Source organism: Poecilia reticulata, linkage group LG8, assembly GCF_000633615.1.
Source record: "Poecilia reticulata strain Guanapo linkage group LG8, Guppy_female_1.0+MT, whole genome shotgun sequence".
NCBI lineage: Eukaryota > Metazoa > Chordata > Actinopteri > Cyprinodontiformes > Poeciliidae > Poecilia > Poecilia reticulata.
In genome coordinates, this window is record NC_024338.1 from 3,432,484 (window position 1) to 3,447,210 (window position 14,727).

The following is a 14,727-nucleotide window of genomic DNA, read 5'->3' on the forward strand; positions in this document are numbered from 1 at the left end:
TGCAAGCAGCGTAGGTCATTTTTCGGGAGCGCGCATTCTCCTCGCCAGCCATTCCATCCTGGACTGAGTGAGTGGACGTACTTGTTCCGCAGTGACAGAATAGACATCTGTTAATCACGCTACAAGCCTTGAGTGAAGTCGCGTTGCGTCTCCTCCTTAAACCGAACCAACAAACTCTGAATTCGCATTAAATATGCCTAATATCGCTTGTTGTCAAACGCCTCAGGTAAGGTTTTTCTCCTTTTCCTCTTTCTCATTTGTGAACGAACGTTTATTTGTCTGTTAAGTCGTTAGGGGTTGGCACGTTGAGAACCGTTAAACCTTTGTCTTCTTACATATTAGCTATTGAGTTGGCGGTGATTGGTCGTTTATAGTCCCTGGTTGAGATGTAACAAAGGAAGCTAAATAGCGCGAATGTTAAAGAGGCGCGGAAATGTCGCACGAACCGCCTCTTTCCGCTTTAATGACTGAACACACGAACAGTCCGCGAAGATCCGCTGCTGATAGTTGAATTTAATGACTCACGCCGCCGTGGCTGTCACACGGCTCCCCCATCCTAAACTGTAAGTAAGCAGCAGGTTGTGCAGTTGGAGAGCTAACATCTGCCTTGCTTCAGGACCTCATCCCCTTTGGTTGCTAGCTGCCCCTTTCTTCAGTTGGCTCGTTAGGACAATTATTAGAATCGTCTACGTTTGGAATGTGTGCCAAAGTCGAGTCAGCCTAATCGGATACTTAAGGGGGCTCCCCGTTCCTGACCCAGATTCCGATGGCGAGCACAGTAAATGACTTCTGGCTCGCAGCCATCCATCAGGGCCCTGCTGTTGCAGGCTGTGTCTGTACGTTGCCTCTAACAGAAGAACATGAGACGCCGTGCCCTCAGGGGGGGGGGATGGTGCTTTTAGTGCCATATTGTGTCGTTTTTTTTCTTCTCTTTTTTTGTGCTTCTTAGTCATAAACATTGTGCACACAGTTCCTTTCATCATCTCTTACATTTCATATTCGTAAATCATGGCCTAATGCAGTGGTATTCAGCTATTAATGGTTTTGAAAATTAAAACCACGTGGTTGTTCCGAATTGATGGATGATAGAAAAAAATGTCTATGAACTTAATAATCTCCTAAACTGATTCAGAGTAGATAAAATAAATAAATCAAATCATTACAATAAGCGCTGTGTTGAAAGTTGTATTGGTTTTTTTTTTTTTTTTTTTTGTATAGGGTGGGGGGCGGGGTGTTTCCGTCACATGTCTCGTTTCATATTTTTATTATTCCAAAAATCTTATAAAATTTCAGTCTGGTATACTACATTTATTTTTAAAACACGTAAAGCGCCTGTCCTGTTTACAGTCGTCGTTGCATATAGATAGTTTATGTTAAAATTCAACTGGTAAATTTCCACTCCGTGAATGTGGGGGGAATATTCCCCAATACTCCACTTCGCCACCAGGGGGAGTGTCTAACAAGCATTGATTGTTTAGCGTCAGACCTGCACTTTTGTGCTTGTTTAATCAGATGGAATAATTGGAGAGAGGGAAAATACAATCAGACCTCCCGTCTGTAACAAACCGATCAACAGAGCCTCGCTCTTTATAGCACTGATCTGCTGTTTTTTTCCCTTCTTCTTTTTCCATCTGCTTGTTCTGTTCTTTTTTCCCCCTCAATGGATTTTTCCTCTCATCACTGTAGCTCTGCTTATGAATTTTGTGTGCACTTGGTGGTTGTAATCAACAATCGCATTACTTACTTRGGCATTATCTTTCAATTGGCAAAGCTTTCAGAGTAAAATGGCCAATACTGTGACTGAAGTGGAAGCTACGTGTTAAAAGAACCATGTAGAGCGTTGGGGGTGTGGCATGGCTGCCAGGGCTCCTTTCAGTAAAATGAAAACAAGACTGTATGAGTTATTGTGGTGGACCTAGCAATGTGGAGGAGTTGAACACTTGAGCCTCCACCAGGAATCTTCTGCCAGATGTTGCATAACAACTTGGAAGTGGGTCAATGGTCCATCCATGCACAATCGGACCGAATGAATGCATGCAGTGTGCTGGAATATAAAAGACTATATGTAGCATTCTCCATGGCTTCTGCTTTTTCTGGGATAACCAATCAGATGTTTTGTAGCTGATTTCCGATTAGAGTGTGTAAACTGCTGATTCAGCTCTTCCGATTTCTTTCTGCTGTCACATGGCAGATGTGACGGCAGAAAGATGGATAAAGAGAGTTTATTTTTCTTTTTTGCACCGCTTAAAGTATAAAGTGAGTAAATTAAATAACTTGACATCTTTGGGTGGGAAAAGCTCTGATTTACTCTTAAATTGTTAAACAATTAATTTATTGACCTTTACAGGAGACTTAAGTTTTTCTGTTACTGATCAAATGTTTCTTTGTGTAACAGTGATATTGGTCTGTTTGTTTTGCAGTCTATCAAGCTACATGGGTAGTTACTTATTACATTTTGCCTATTTGGTTTAAGTTGGAATTTGTTCTTATGGCTTTACAAAATTAGACCTACGCTGTGCGACATGGTCATGAGTTTAGTAGGTCACTGAAAAACTGTCTTRGATTATTCATTTATTTCCTTTGCWCTTTTTCTTACACAGATGTTAATTATATACAGGGATTTCTCCGAACACATAAATTATTCAAGACTAGCCTGCATGTTGCACTTCCTTGTTTTTTCTTTTTTTTTCTCTCTCTCTCTTCTGTGAATATATGCCATAAAAACTATTTTTTGTGAATGTTTTTATGGTATTCCTATGGRGTTTTTATGTTCAAGACATCAGAGGGTCAGTGTGATGGTGGTTATTAAGCAGCTTASAGAGAGCATGCAGCTTCTCATCTTGAAAGGACATTGTGTAACTCAGCCAGGAAAGGGCTGTAGAGGAAGTCTTAAAGGGTAAGGAATAATTCTTAGTGTTTTTGGAAAAGCAGACAACTATTAAATATTTCATGTGYGAGTGCACAAAAARTCTGTTAAAAACACAATGGAGGATTATATATATATAAMCTTTAAATCAACWATTGTTATGCATGACATCAGTTGTAGCAATAATTATATTACATTAGCAATTTTTTWWWAAAATTAGTATGARTCATATTCCTGTTGTATAACTAAATAGTTTCAGGAAAACTTCACGGTTTGTGTAGATTTGATGGCCGACAATGTAGTTGTTCAGGTTTTTCTTGTCCATTTTTTTTCACWGTTGGTTGACAGTAAAACATTTGGCAGATTTTGTCCAATAAAATGCAATATGCAGTTGGTAGACATGGTCACTCATCGGATTAGAATGGTGTTAATTTCTAGAATTAMGGTCTTKTTGGTACAACTGCGATTAGGCCTTCTGATTGGGGGAAGCCTCGGATTTCTTTTAGATGCAACACTGCMGAGCACAAAGTTAGATTTGAATTCCTGAAGTGCCAATGAACTCTTTCTGACTGTTTTTAGTGTTTTGCTTTAGGCGTTGTGAACTTTTTCTGCATTTCTGAACAAATCMAGTTTATCGCCAACTTCTCAGTGGGTGTGGAATATCACACACACCCCAGGATTTTCCTTWTTTGGCCAGGGGTGGGGGGTGACTGAAGGGACTCCCATTTTAGGAGGAGCCAGCTCCTCAGGCTTGTCACTATTTGAGAGGTCTCAATTCAGAGTGATGACAAAGTTCTTGACATGAGTTGAAATAAGACATTCTTCCTGGACAGGTGGGATGTTGACCGCTGATGTAGAGATTTAAGGTAGGAGTGTGAAGCAAATGGACACAGCTGCACAGGGTGTTTATTTATTTATTTATTTATTTATTTATTTATTTTTTAATCAAGTTTCCTAGCTGAATTTGGTAAACATTATTAAAATATGTGCTGCAGATAACTTAAAACTTTCCATTGTTTGAATTCAATGGAAAGTGAAGAATCCTCATCTATACATCAAAGCAATTTTTWAAAAACAAAAAGTGCACCACAGCACATGGTGTTRGTTGATGTGCTTGACAGCAAAGGTTGGGACTTCATAGTTTTGATCCATTTTCATGAATAGGAATAATCTCTGAGCTTGATGCATCTTTTTGTGTCAACATGGAGGCGTTAACAGCTCTGTTGCGTGTTTGGAAAAATATGTTTTTGGAAGGAGAACTTGGAGTGAATCTGGACAGAGATGAGACGCATTTGAACTTCCATCWCGGGTTGCTTCTTTAACTGCATGGAAGTGACTCATGCTTTTATTGCTCTGGTGCCAAGAACGGGCAACTTGACTAAGCTTTCCTTTTTTTGTTATTTCTCCCTTTTAGGTTATAATGTATGACCAACAGAGAATAAGTACAACTCTATAGCCAACGGGACCTCAAGGACTTGATTACAGTCGCTTCAAGCCTGATAGTTTGTCCGTGCGGCTGCTCCCCTTCTCCCTGTTACGCAGCTCGTAGTCGGCTGGCATCTCTTCTGACGACTTCCCATCCCTGTCCTCGGGTGAAGAAGACTTGGTTCTGCTGAGATCTTGGTCTGCTTCGCCTGTTTCTGTTCTACGCTCAGCTGTGGCGTTTCCCTGGATTTGGATTATTGTCTATTAGGTAARCCTATGACTAATGCGTAGCATAAATSATRCACAATGCGCCTTACAAGCACCTTATTGTAATCCTCCTTTGTAATRGTTGACRTTATTCATTGATGAATGGAGATGGACAGCTTGGAAGCATGTTGCACTTTGAGCAGAAAATATGCCTTCTAGCTACAGTTATTTTATGATAAACTTCTTGCATCATTTTWGTTCTCAGGAATTKAATCAAAATTTACCAAGATGACTCCAAACGGTTATTTGATCTTTGATGACGAGACTTTCCTGGATTCCACYGTGGCCAAAATGAATGCTCTGAGGAAGAGTGGTCAGTTCTGCGACGTTAGACTGCAGGTACAAAATGTCTTTATTTTACCTTTAAAAGCAGAGCATTAAAACAATTTTTTTTCCCATTTCACTAGAGCGTACTCTGACACTTTCTGGTACATTTTTTCCAGGTGTGTGGTCATGAGCTGATGGCTCACCGCGCTGTCCTGGCGTGCTGCAGTCCGTATTTGTTTGAGATCTTTAACAGCGATATYGAGACTCATGGAGTCTCTCATATCACTTTTGAGGACCTGAACCCTGAAGCTGTGGAGGTTTTGCTTAACTATGCCTACACTGCCCAGTGAGTAGCTGTTTTTGCTCCTTAGTTCGCCTGATGCACACAGAGCTCTTTGCTTTATGAAATACCTCACATCCGGTTTGTGTTGCTGCAGATTAAAGGCGGAGAGAGAGCTGGTTAAGGATGTGTACTCTGTAGCCAAAAGGTTCAAGATGGAGCGAGTCAAACAGGTATGCATTTTCTTAAAACATSAYCAATTATTTGAAGTATTGTACACATTGATTATTTTTGCAATCTTAAAACCTGTTGCTCCTTAGATCTGTGGTGACTACCTGCTGTCTAAAGTGGATTCCCAGAACGCCATCTCTTTCCGAAACTTTGCCAACTCCATGGGCGACGGCAGACTTTTGGGCAAGGTGGATGCTTACATTCAGGACCATCTGCTGGACGTGTCCGAACAGGAGGACTTCCTCAAACTTCCCAGATTAAAGGTAATGGTTTAAACTAACTAAACGCAAAAACATTGAGTGTTTTAGAATATTAGTTGGCAAATGCTAGAAGAAAATGTATATTTTTTTCATATTTGTGTTTTTCTCCACTGATAAATTTAAAGGCCACAGTTATTAACCTGTTGGCCTGCTGTTACCTTTGCATTAAACTTAKTTTTTTATATTTTACAGTTAGAAGTGATGCTTGAAGACAACCTGASCCTGCCCAGCAAYGGCAAACTCTACTCGAAGGTGCTAAACTGGGTGCAGCGTAGCCTGTGGGAGAATGGAGACCAACTGGAGCGACTGATGGAAGAGGTCAGTATCAGACTACGCCGCCTCAACTCTGACCAGTTCTTTTGGTCTTACTTTGCCCTCCCCTTCCTCCTCCTGTTGACTTCAAGAAGTCATTAAGGAGATTGAAGTAGAACTGGCATGCCGATGTCATGCTCCTTTGTCAGGACTGTTCTTTTGTTTTCCTCTGATTTGAGGTTTTTGGAGTATGAAACTGTATTCCTGATCCATACGTCAAATTAGAGGTGAGCCAATAAGAGCTGCTGCTTGCTCTTGCTTCTCCTTTGGGTTTCTTTTTTTTTTGTTTTTTTTTGTGAGTATGTGGTTGGTTTACACACAACCCGATGTTAATATTACAGGGCTCGTCTCATCTGAAACACAAACTCAAAAGGTTCCCAAAGGTCTGGTCCTTGGTTCTGCTTTTTCACTGCTGGTTTTGTTCTGTTTTTTTTTTTGTTTTGTTTTGTTTTGTTTTTTGACTATCTGAACAGGTTCTAGGTTGTTGCTCCAGCACTAACAGGCACTCCTCCCCATTGATTTTCCCCTGTAGGTTTATTATCATCAGCAGGAGACCAGACTGAGGAGCCAGGACTGAGCCACCAGGGTAAATGAGTCAAAGAAAACAGGGAGGAGAGGAGCACCACTGCTGCCTCTCAGCATCCCCTCTATGCAGCCAAGCAATACTGTGCCCCCATCTGTCCYCTCCATGCATACAGATTGCATCCCATTCCTCAATTTACCAGATCATGTTACTCACAAGCATTAAGCAGTCACTACATTAACCATTTACTCTACATTGTATCCGTTGTAAATATRTTGAAATGGATCACCTTCAGCTTCTTTGGCTGGTTCTCTATTTTTGTAAATCTCTGACTTGCAGATTCCATTTTGAACAACAGAAARATACTTTTGTTTTTTTGTTTTTGTTTCCAGATTTTTATCAATTTTTTTTGTTTTTTTTGGCTTAAATTGAGCATTTTTCTACATTGACATTTAAAAATGCTCCTACATTTTCAAAGCTATACTGGAGCTTCTCCTTTTTAAGCAAATTATTGTGCTTTTTTTTTCTTTTTTTTTTTGCACCTAATTGTGTAAATTTTCTACAAGCCCTTGCAGTTAGAGATGCTTTGAGAAATGAGTGAGTGAGTGGGGACAATTTTTGTGCTTCAACAACCTTTTTTCAAACACTGACCGTATAGCGCTTTATGTATTCACAAACACTTTTTAGGTGTGAAGTTGTTAGGCTATTTACACCAGTTTTGATAAATTCTAATGTAATTTTAAAATCTTGTTTAACTGCAGACCTGCGTAATGTGGACTGCCCTTTCTCACACACAATGTGTGACATTGCCTCACCTATATAAATATTTAATAATCAATCATGAGAGAATGCCTTCTTAAGGGTTATTAATAGTTGCAGTAAATGAACAATTGCAATAGAGGGTGGCATATTGGCAAAGTTACATAATCTTAGAAATTAAGATATGAACAGCTGTTATTTTTGAAAGAATCTTAAAATAAGATRAACGGTGAATTGTAATCTCTAAAGGAAATTTGCTTTTTAGTTTTATCTCAAGGTGATTTTCTCCACTAATCTAGAAAATGTTACTTTTAAAGGTTTTCGAAGAGCTCACTATATTGGGCCTCGTTTGAGAAATCATTGGTTAATTTTTATTTTATTATAGTTCTTTCTGTGATATTTTGATTMATTGAAATTGGTATCTGCAGGTCAGCGGTTTAYGTGATTGTAAATCTTATCTCCACGTAAGACGAGCTTGTCTGGATGATGCATCATTAATTTAATTGGGTATTTAAATTGGATCCAGCAAAGGAGAGACTCGGTTTGTTACTTGTGGAAAATTCAACTATTTTGTATAAGATCTGTTTCCTACAAATTCCAAAAACTTGTAGATATAAAACATGTTTACTCTCCAGCAGTTGACTGGAACTGAAACTTTTTAGCAGTTTGATTTGATCCCTTAGCTACGGTGCATTCACTGACCTTGTAAAATTAGATTTTTGGATACCAAATTTGACTCACCAGTCAAACTGAAATTCATCTGATTCTGGTCAACAGACAGGCAATAGGTGCAATTCCTTCACCGCTCAAAATTCCCTTCAGACTGAAAACTTGGAATTTTACAATTTTACATGTCTCTCTCTTGATGAGACAAACTGTCAAATGCAAACTTATTTTTTTTTCTGTTCTGAAATTGTTGTTTTATTTTTTAACCTTTGTGTGACTGCAGCAACGTTGCTTGCTGTAGTCTTTTTTTTTTTTTTTTTTGTAGCTTGTTTTGTTGGCTGGAGCTGCAGGGTCTAAATGTGATGCTGTTCTCTGGATTTGCCTGCCCACACAATGACCAACTTCTTCAGCTCAACGACCGCTTTTAGAAGCAGCCGCAACGCCAAGACGGACACACACACACGCGCGTCGCCTATTTGAAGATTTTTCCAGATGCAGTCGTTTCAGTTCTCCTCAAGTTCCTTCTTGCAGTCAACATTAACTAGCTCCACCCACTGACAGCCCTTCAGCAGCTCCCCCTCTTGATCTCACACAGTTAACCCGGCGTGTGCATCAGCAGAAGCCTGTGTGTCTTTTTAAAGGAGGTTTTCCATTCAAATGAAGATCCAGATGTTCGTCCTTCCCCTCCCTTCCTGTTCGCAGCTCTGCCGACTTCCCTCTTTCCTCTTCCCCTCCTTGTTGTTGGGGTTCTGAGTCTGTTGCCATGAAGACAGCCACATGGGTGTATTGTTCCTGTTTGTCTTGCAGGTGCAAACCCTCTACTACTCACCTGACCATAAGCTGTTGGATGGAGGGCTGGTGATTGAAGGGCACAGTGAGGTGTTTGGTGGCGAGGACGACCACCTTCAGTTTGTTCAGGTATTCAACTGCTTGGTGATGGCCTCACTGTAATTGGGGAGCCTCTGAAGTATAACTCGGCAGTTCAGCGCTTAGTTTAGTAACCTGTGTTTGACTTTAGTTGTTCTACGTCTCGTCCCGTTCTTGGCGTAGATTTGGTGTGTTTAACGCCAAAAAATCGGCTTAATATGTCCACTGCTGTCAGCTGAGAGCGTCTATTGCTTTTTTTTTTTTTTTTGGCCAGTAAACTTGGCAGAGACTTGATTTAAAAATTTGGCAACATGTTGGTGCTTGGCTTGTTAAAATGACCGTAGATTGGCCAGCCAGATCAAAGCGTTGGTTTGGGATGCTGTTAGCTTTCGGTTTTGGCCATTGGCAGGTCTGTGGTGCAAGCTCGGCTTCTGTAGCTGCGTTGTGCTCTTGCAGAAGAAACCAGTGCGTGAGAGTGCCCAGAGACAGCAGAGCTGCAGCTCTTCAGGAAGCCTCTCGCCCTCCAACCAAGCAGCCAATGTCCAAAAACCAACCACCAGGAGAGACTGGAAGTACATCGCCTCGGAGAAGACCACAAGTAAGTGTTTATCGATTGATGTACGTTAGTTTGTTGCCTGAAGTGGAATTTAAATGAACTACTTTTTTCTTTCTTTCCGTCTCCCTAGACAGCAACTATCTTTGTCTGGCTGTGCTGGACGGAGTGCTGAGTGTGATCTTCCTGCACGGTCGCAACAGTCCCCAGACGTCTCCGACGGCAACGCCCTGCCTGATGAAGAGTCTCAGTTTTGAGGCCCAGCCAGAGGAACTGGAAGAGCACCCACTCTCTCCCATGCATTACGCTCGCTCCGGCCTGGGTACCGCAGCCCTGAACGGGAGAATCATCGCCGCAGGTAAGCTTTAAATTTAGCCAGTTAATTTGCCTCCTAAAACTATTCACACCTCGCAGGGTGTCTGGATTGCAAAAATATCTTAAGTCTTAAATTCAAATATCTAAAATTAAGCACTTAAGATGCCTTAAATTCATTGAAAAAAATAGGTTGACCTGAAATATGTTAGTCACAGGTCAGTTTGAGTCCCGCGTAGACATCTTTATTGCACCGTGCGACTCGAGGAGGTTGCACCTAGCTGCTGATACTCCTGCTAGCTAGCTTTTTTTTTTTTTTTTTTGCGTCCATAAGTGCAAAAACACTAAATTTCCCCAAGTATTTTGGGTCTAGTTTGTAGTACAAAAATCTTACTAAACTTGGAATAAGACAAAACTAACTTACAAGCAACGTTTCAGTACGATATGGGAGCTTGTTTTCAGTTAGTAATTCCTAACTATCGATTATAAAAACAAGACATTGTCCCATGTTATAAGTAAAATAATCAGTGGAACTAGTACTTTTTCATTGCATTATGGAATTATTGACAACCTCCTGCTGAAAAGTTACTTGAAAGTTGGTTTTTGTCTTATTTCAGGCGTACTAAGATATTCACACTAGAAAATAGACCAAATATACTTTGCAAGCTTTAGTGTTTTTTGCAGTGCATCGGGTGTGTGTTTGTGTGTGTGAGAGATAAAATGCTTCCCCAGATATTGAGTGTGGTGGTCCTTTGTGGTCCTGCAGGGGGCTACAACAGAGAGGAGTGTCTGAGGACTGTGGAGTGCTACAACCCCAGTGAGGACTGCTGGACCTTCATGGCGCCCATGCGGACTCCCAGGGCTCGGTTCCAGATGGCTGTGCTGATGGTTGGTTTAACCACTCGCTCTTATCTCACTTTATTGTTTAGTCTAGAATAAAGTGGCATTTTGAATATTGACTGAGTGCGCTTGCACCTGTTAGGACTCGTTCCACTTGTCTTAGGTAAACAGTAAAGTGCTTATCAACTCCTTGTTCAAATAACTGGGCTCCTTATTCTGCTGCATTTTATTGGTCCCTGCTGTTCAGAATGTGTTAATTTCTTGTTTTGTGTCCTGGCCGCCTCCCTCAGGGTCAGCTGTATGTGATCGGGGGTTCCAATGGACATTCTGATGAGCTGAGCAGTGGGGAGATGTATGATCCACAAACTGATGAGTGGGTTCAGGTGCCAGAGCTGAGGACAAACCGCTGCAATGCAGGTCAGCCCGCTGCACCGGGGATCATTACCTTTTCATAAGAACAACACCTCATTAACATTTTAAACTCAATTTACCGGCCAGCCTGACTCTCCGCTGTGTCCTCTCCAAAGGTGTCTGCTCCTTGAACAACAAGCTTTATGTTGTCGGAGGGTCGGACCCCTGCGGGCAGAAGGGCCTGAAGAACTGTGACGTTTTTGACCCTGTGGCGAAAACCTGGTCTAACTGTGCCTCCCTTAACATCAGTATGTATCTGTTCAGTTCCACAGTCGTACATATGTCAAATACAGTGCACCAAGTGTTGGCATCATGGGCGCTGAAAGCCCACCCATTAGCCCTGATACAGTGTTGGCATGGAGAATTTGCATATATACTTGAAAAACAGCATTCTACCATAACTAATGCAATTTGCGTGCTTTGAATATATCATTCTGAGATAAATGTAACCAGTGTCGGTATATTTGGAAATGTAAAGGTAAAAAAAAAAAAAAAAAGGAAGCTGCATAGTGTTAAATTTCATAGGATAATGCAGGCAGCTGAAAAAAGCAGGCTCTGCACTGAAGCTGCATCGGTAACGGCAGCAATTTTGTTTCCAGGGAGACACCAGGCCGCAGTGTGCGAGTTGGATGGCTTCATGTACGTGATCGGAGGAGCAGAGTCGTGGAACTGCCTGAACACCGTAGAGCGCTACAACCCGGACAACAACACCTGGACTCTGGTGGCCCCCATGAACGTGGCCCGCAGGGGAGCCGCTGTGGCCGTACACGCAGGTGAGCCCGACCACAGAGTTTTAATGAGATTTTATTTCATAGACRACACGGTAAAATGAAGCGAATTGGAAGTTAAGACGTATGGAGGTGTGGAGTGCATTTGTGTTCAGCCTCTTTCCTCTGAGGATCTTTGTGAGGTGGGAAACAAAACGGTGGTGGCAAAACATTTGGTCAAAATTGATTTAAAGGCTCAAGAAGCAGGACGATGACTCTGGACTTGGCCATATTAAATGGTTTAGGTCCAAGCAAATTCACACGTTAGAATGGCCTAGTCAAAGTCCAACTCTAAATCCAATTTAGAATCTGATTCTGATCTTGAGCTGTTTTGCAAGAAAAATAGGCAAAAGTTGGTTGCTCCTCTATTCCCTTTAGAATCCCTGAAAGGACATTATTGGAATAAAAAAAAAAAAAAACAACTTTTATGCAAGAGATGGTAAGTTGTGCAGACCACAATTTTTTTTATTTTTCTCTTAAATGTCCTTTTAGGGGCTCCATATTTCCCCATCAATGCTGTTTTATATTTTAAAAAAAAAAATCTCCTTAGCATGATCCATCTCCCACCATGTTGGGGATTTGACAAAGTCCCAATGACATACTTGGAACATTCCCCCCTTTTTTTTTTTCCTTCAGGTTTCTATTCCTGAACTTGTTCATTTTGAAGAAACTTACTAAAGCGCAGATTGTTTATTTGCCTCTATGCAGGCAAGCTGTTTGTCGTGGGCGGCTTCGACGGCTCCCACGCGCTCCGCTGCGTCGAGGTGTACGATCCTGCCCGCAACGACTGGCGGATGCTCGGCAGCATGATCTCCTCCCGCAGCAACGCCGGCGTGGCCATGCTGGGCGAAACCATCTACGTCGTGGGCGGCTTCGACGGAAACGAGTTCCTCAGTACGGTGGAGGTGTACAACCCCGAAACGGATGAGTGGAACGACTGCACCAAAGCCTCATCTCCCCTCTCTGAGTGAAGGGAGAGGAGATGGGGAGGGAAGAACGGGGCAAACAGGGTTCTGGAGTTTCACAGTGCTTCACTCATTTCCAAACTAACAGGCTTAGTGACGTAATCGTGTTTCGTGATGTTTTCGTGTATGAACGGGTATACGTGGGTGGGGATGTTGAGGTGAGGAGTCTTCAGTGAAGACTGGCTTAATCTTAGCAGGTCGGGGAGGGGGGAGGGAATATTGCTGCCCAAAGCAACGTTAACGCCTTCTTTTGTTTTTGCATATTGCATAGATCTTGGTTTTGTCTTGTATATATTTTGTTTCTTCCTCGGATTGTTTTTGTCATATGCCAACATTTACTACACTTAGTGCTTTTCATTTCTTTAAGTTTTAGAAGCTAGTCGCATGGAGGGTTTTTGGATGAGTTTTTACTATTTGACCACCTGGAAAGGTGCCAGTTTGAAGTGGTAATAATTTGAGTTCAGAAAATGTATAAAGTTTATTTAAGAAAACTTCTGTTGTGGAAATGTCTCTCATTTTTCCCAAAATATTTAAAGGTCAGTGGTTTGAAGCCTTACTCAGTGTGAGTTGCTAAATACCCGTCAAAGCTTTCTGTCATTTTAAATAAACTGGATTGTTTTTTGACTCTTAAAATGATGGCCTTTTTTATATTTTTATACACTGCTGATTTACCAGTAACATAGATGTAGTAGCAGAGAGCTTACATGAATCTAACCAGTGCCAGATTTAGTTGACCTTTTTTGTGCACATGCCAGAAACGCACAACCATGCTTCTGCTAACAATTTTTTTTTAATGTGATTTTTAACTAGTTGATGTATGTAGAGCTGCAATTTACTGAGAATCCTTTTGTGTTTTAAAGTGTCAGGCATTGGCAGATTTTTCTGGAAGGAATGTTTGTGCAAGAAATTTCACATTTGTAACATTTCTTAATTAATAAATCATATAAATCTAATTTTTGTCTTCAGTCTGCTTTGTTCTTGTTGGTAAATAACTGATCCATTTCTTTTATTAAAAAAAGCTTATAGTTGCATCTGGTTAAAAATTCTCCTGAGATCTCGAACAGTTGATCCAATCAAACATTGATTGGAAGGATGCAAGGGATTGTGTAGTATTTTGTGAAATAGATTCTGCAGACTAGAACCTTTTTCATTCCGTAATTTGAATTCTGAACAGAAATATTGCATGCGGGGTTCCTCAAGGCTGTATTCCCGGGCCACTATTCAGTCATTTACACTATCAGCATAGCTCAGACATGGAATAATACTCTCCTACAACGTGGTGGTTAGATTATTGTAATGTTGTTCTAAAAACAATTGTATAAAATGCTGCTGGTTCAGTCCTGACCAACACCAGGCAGTTGCATCATATTAAAGCCTCTCAGCTCTGATACAAACTCTAAGCAGAAAATGTTGCCTCATTAAATAACTGGAAACATTTATATTCATCATAAATTCATAGTTAATAGATAAAATGTATGCAAAGTTATTGATGCTTGACATAAAATGTGTAGATGGAAAATCACTTTTCTAAAGTAAAACAATTTTTAATTAGTCTTTGAATCTAATAAATTATCAGTAGCTGATTTTGTGAGTCCAGTTTTAGCTCTCACTGCATCGTCCTCCAATTACTGTGTCATGGCCTCTGCCTTTTAACCTTTAGCTATTTATATTTTCCTCATGGACTACCGTAGTAAGCCAGGTTATGTTCAGTCCCACAAAGTGTCTTACTAAGGAGATTAGACTCAAGTATTCAAAGGGAAAAAAAAAAAAGCAGGACGGCACGACCAGAGTGACTGTGGGTTGTGAAACAAGGCCGGATGAGTAGGCTGCTTTTTTATGACCCCAGACATCTGAGGCTGCCTGCCAGAACCGGTTAAATCCCTCCCTCTGTGCTCATTCACAAGTTGGTGACAGATAATCTGCTGATCCACCTGACGGCTGCAAACGTGCCATGTGCAGGAGAAAGTAGGGACTGAATCCGGTCATCGTTACTGTCTGACCATTAAAACACGTTTTTTTAAAAAATACTTTAATTCGATTAGAATATCAAGAAAATTTTTGCATAAGTTTTATGAAACATTCGATTCATTAGTCTTTCAAATTCGAAGCACTCGAAACGAAACATGAGTACACATTTGTGGCTAAGCTAACCAGAT

At 40.9% G+C, this 14,727-nt stretch overlaps 1 protein-coding gene across 2 annotated transcripts; it reads left to right on the plus strand.

Annotated features, from left to right (window-relative positions):
* The first annotated feature begins 36 nt into the window (after nt 1-36).
* On the plus strand, nt 37-13,524 carry ivns1abpa (influenza virus NS1A binding protein a). 2 transcript variants are annotated; one of them, XM_008415169.2, is made up of 15 exons: nt 37-226; nt 4,281-4,559; nt 4,764-4,897; nt 5,002-5,171; nt 5,263-5,338; nt 5,426-5,599; nt 5,789-5,914; nt 8,664-8,774; nt 9,180-9,321; nt 9,410-9,634; nt 10,355-10,476; nt 10,719-10,845; nt 10,956-11,087; nt 11,439-11,612; nt 12,315-13,524. In XM_008415169.2, exons 3-15 carry the CDS (start codon nt 4,787-4,789, stop codon nt 12,575-12,577), a joined length of 1,953 nt encoding a protein of 650 aa, XP_008413391.1. In that variant the 5' UTR covers nt 37-226; nt 4,281-4,559; nt 4,764-4,786; the 3' UTR covers nt 12,578-13,524. The 2 variants fall into 2 exon arrangements, with proteins under 2 accessions (XP_008413391.1, XP_017161845.1); XM_017306356.1 differs by having other exon boundaries at nt 4,281-4,558; nt 4,756-4,897.
* The last annotated feature ends 1,203 nt before the right edge of the window (nt 13,525-14,727 follow it).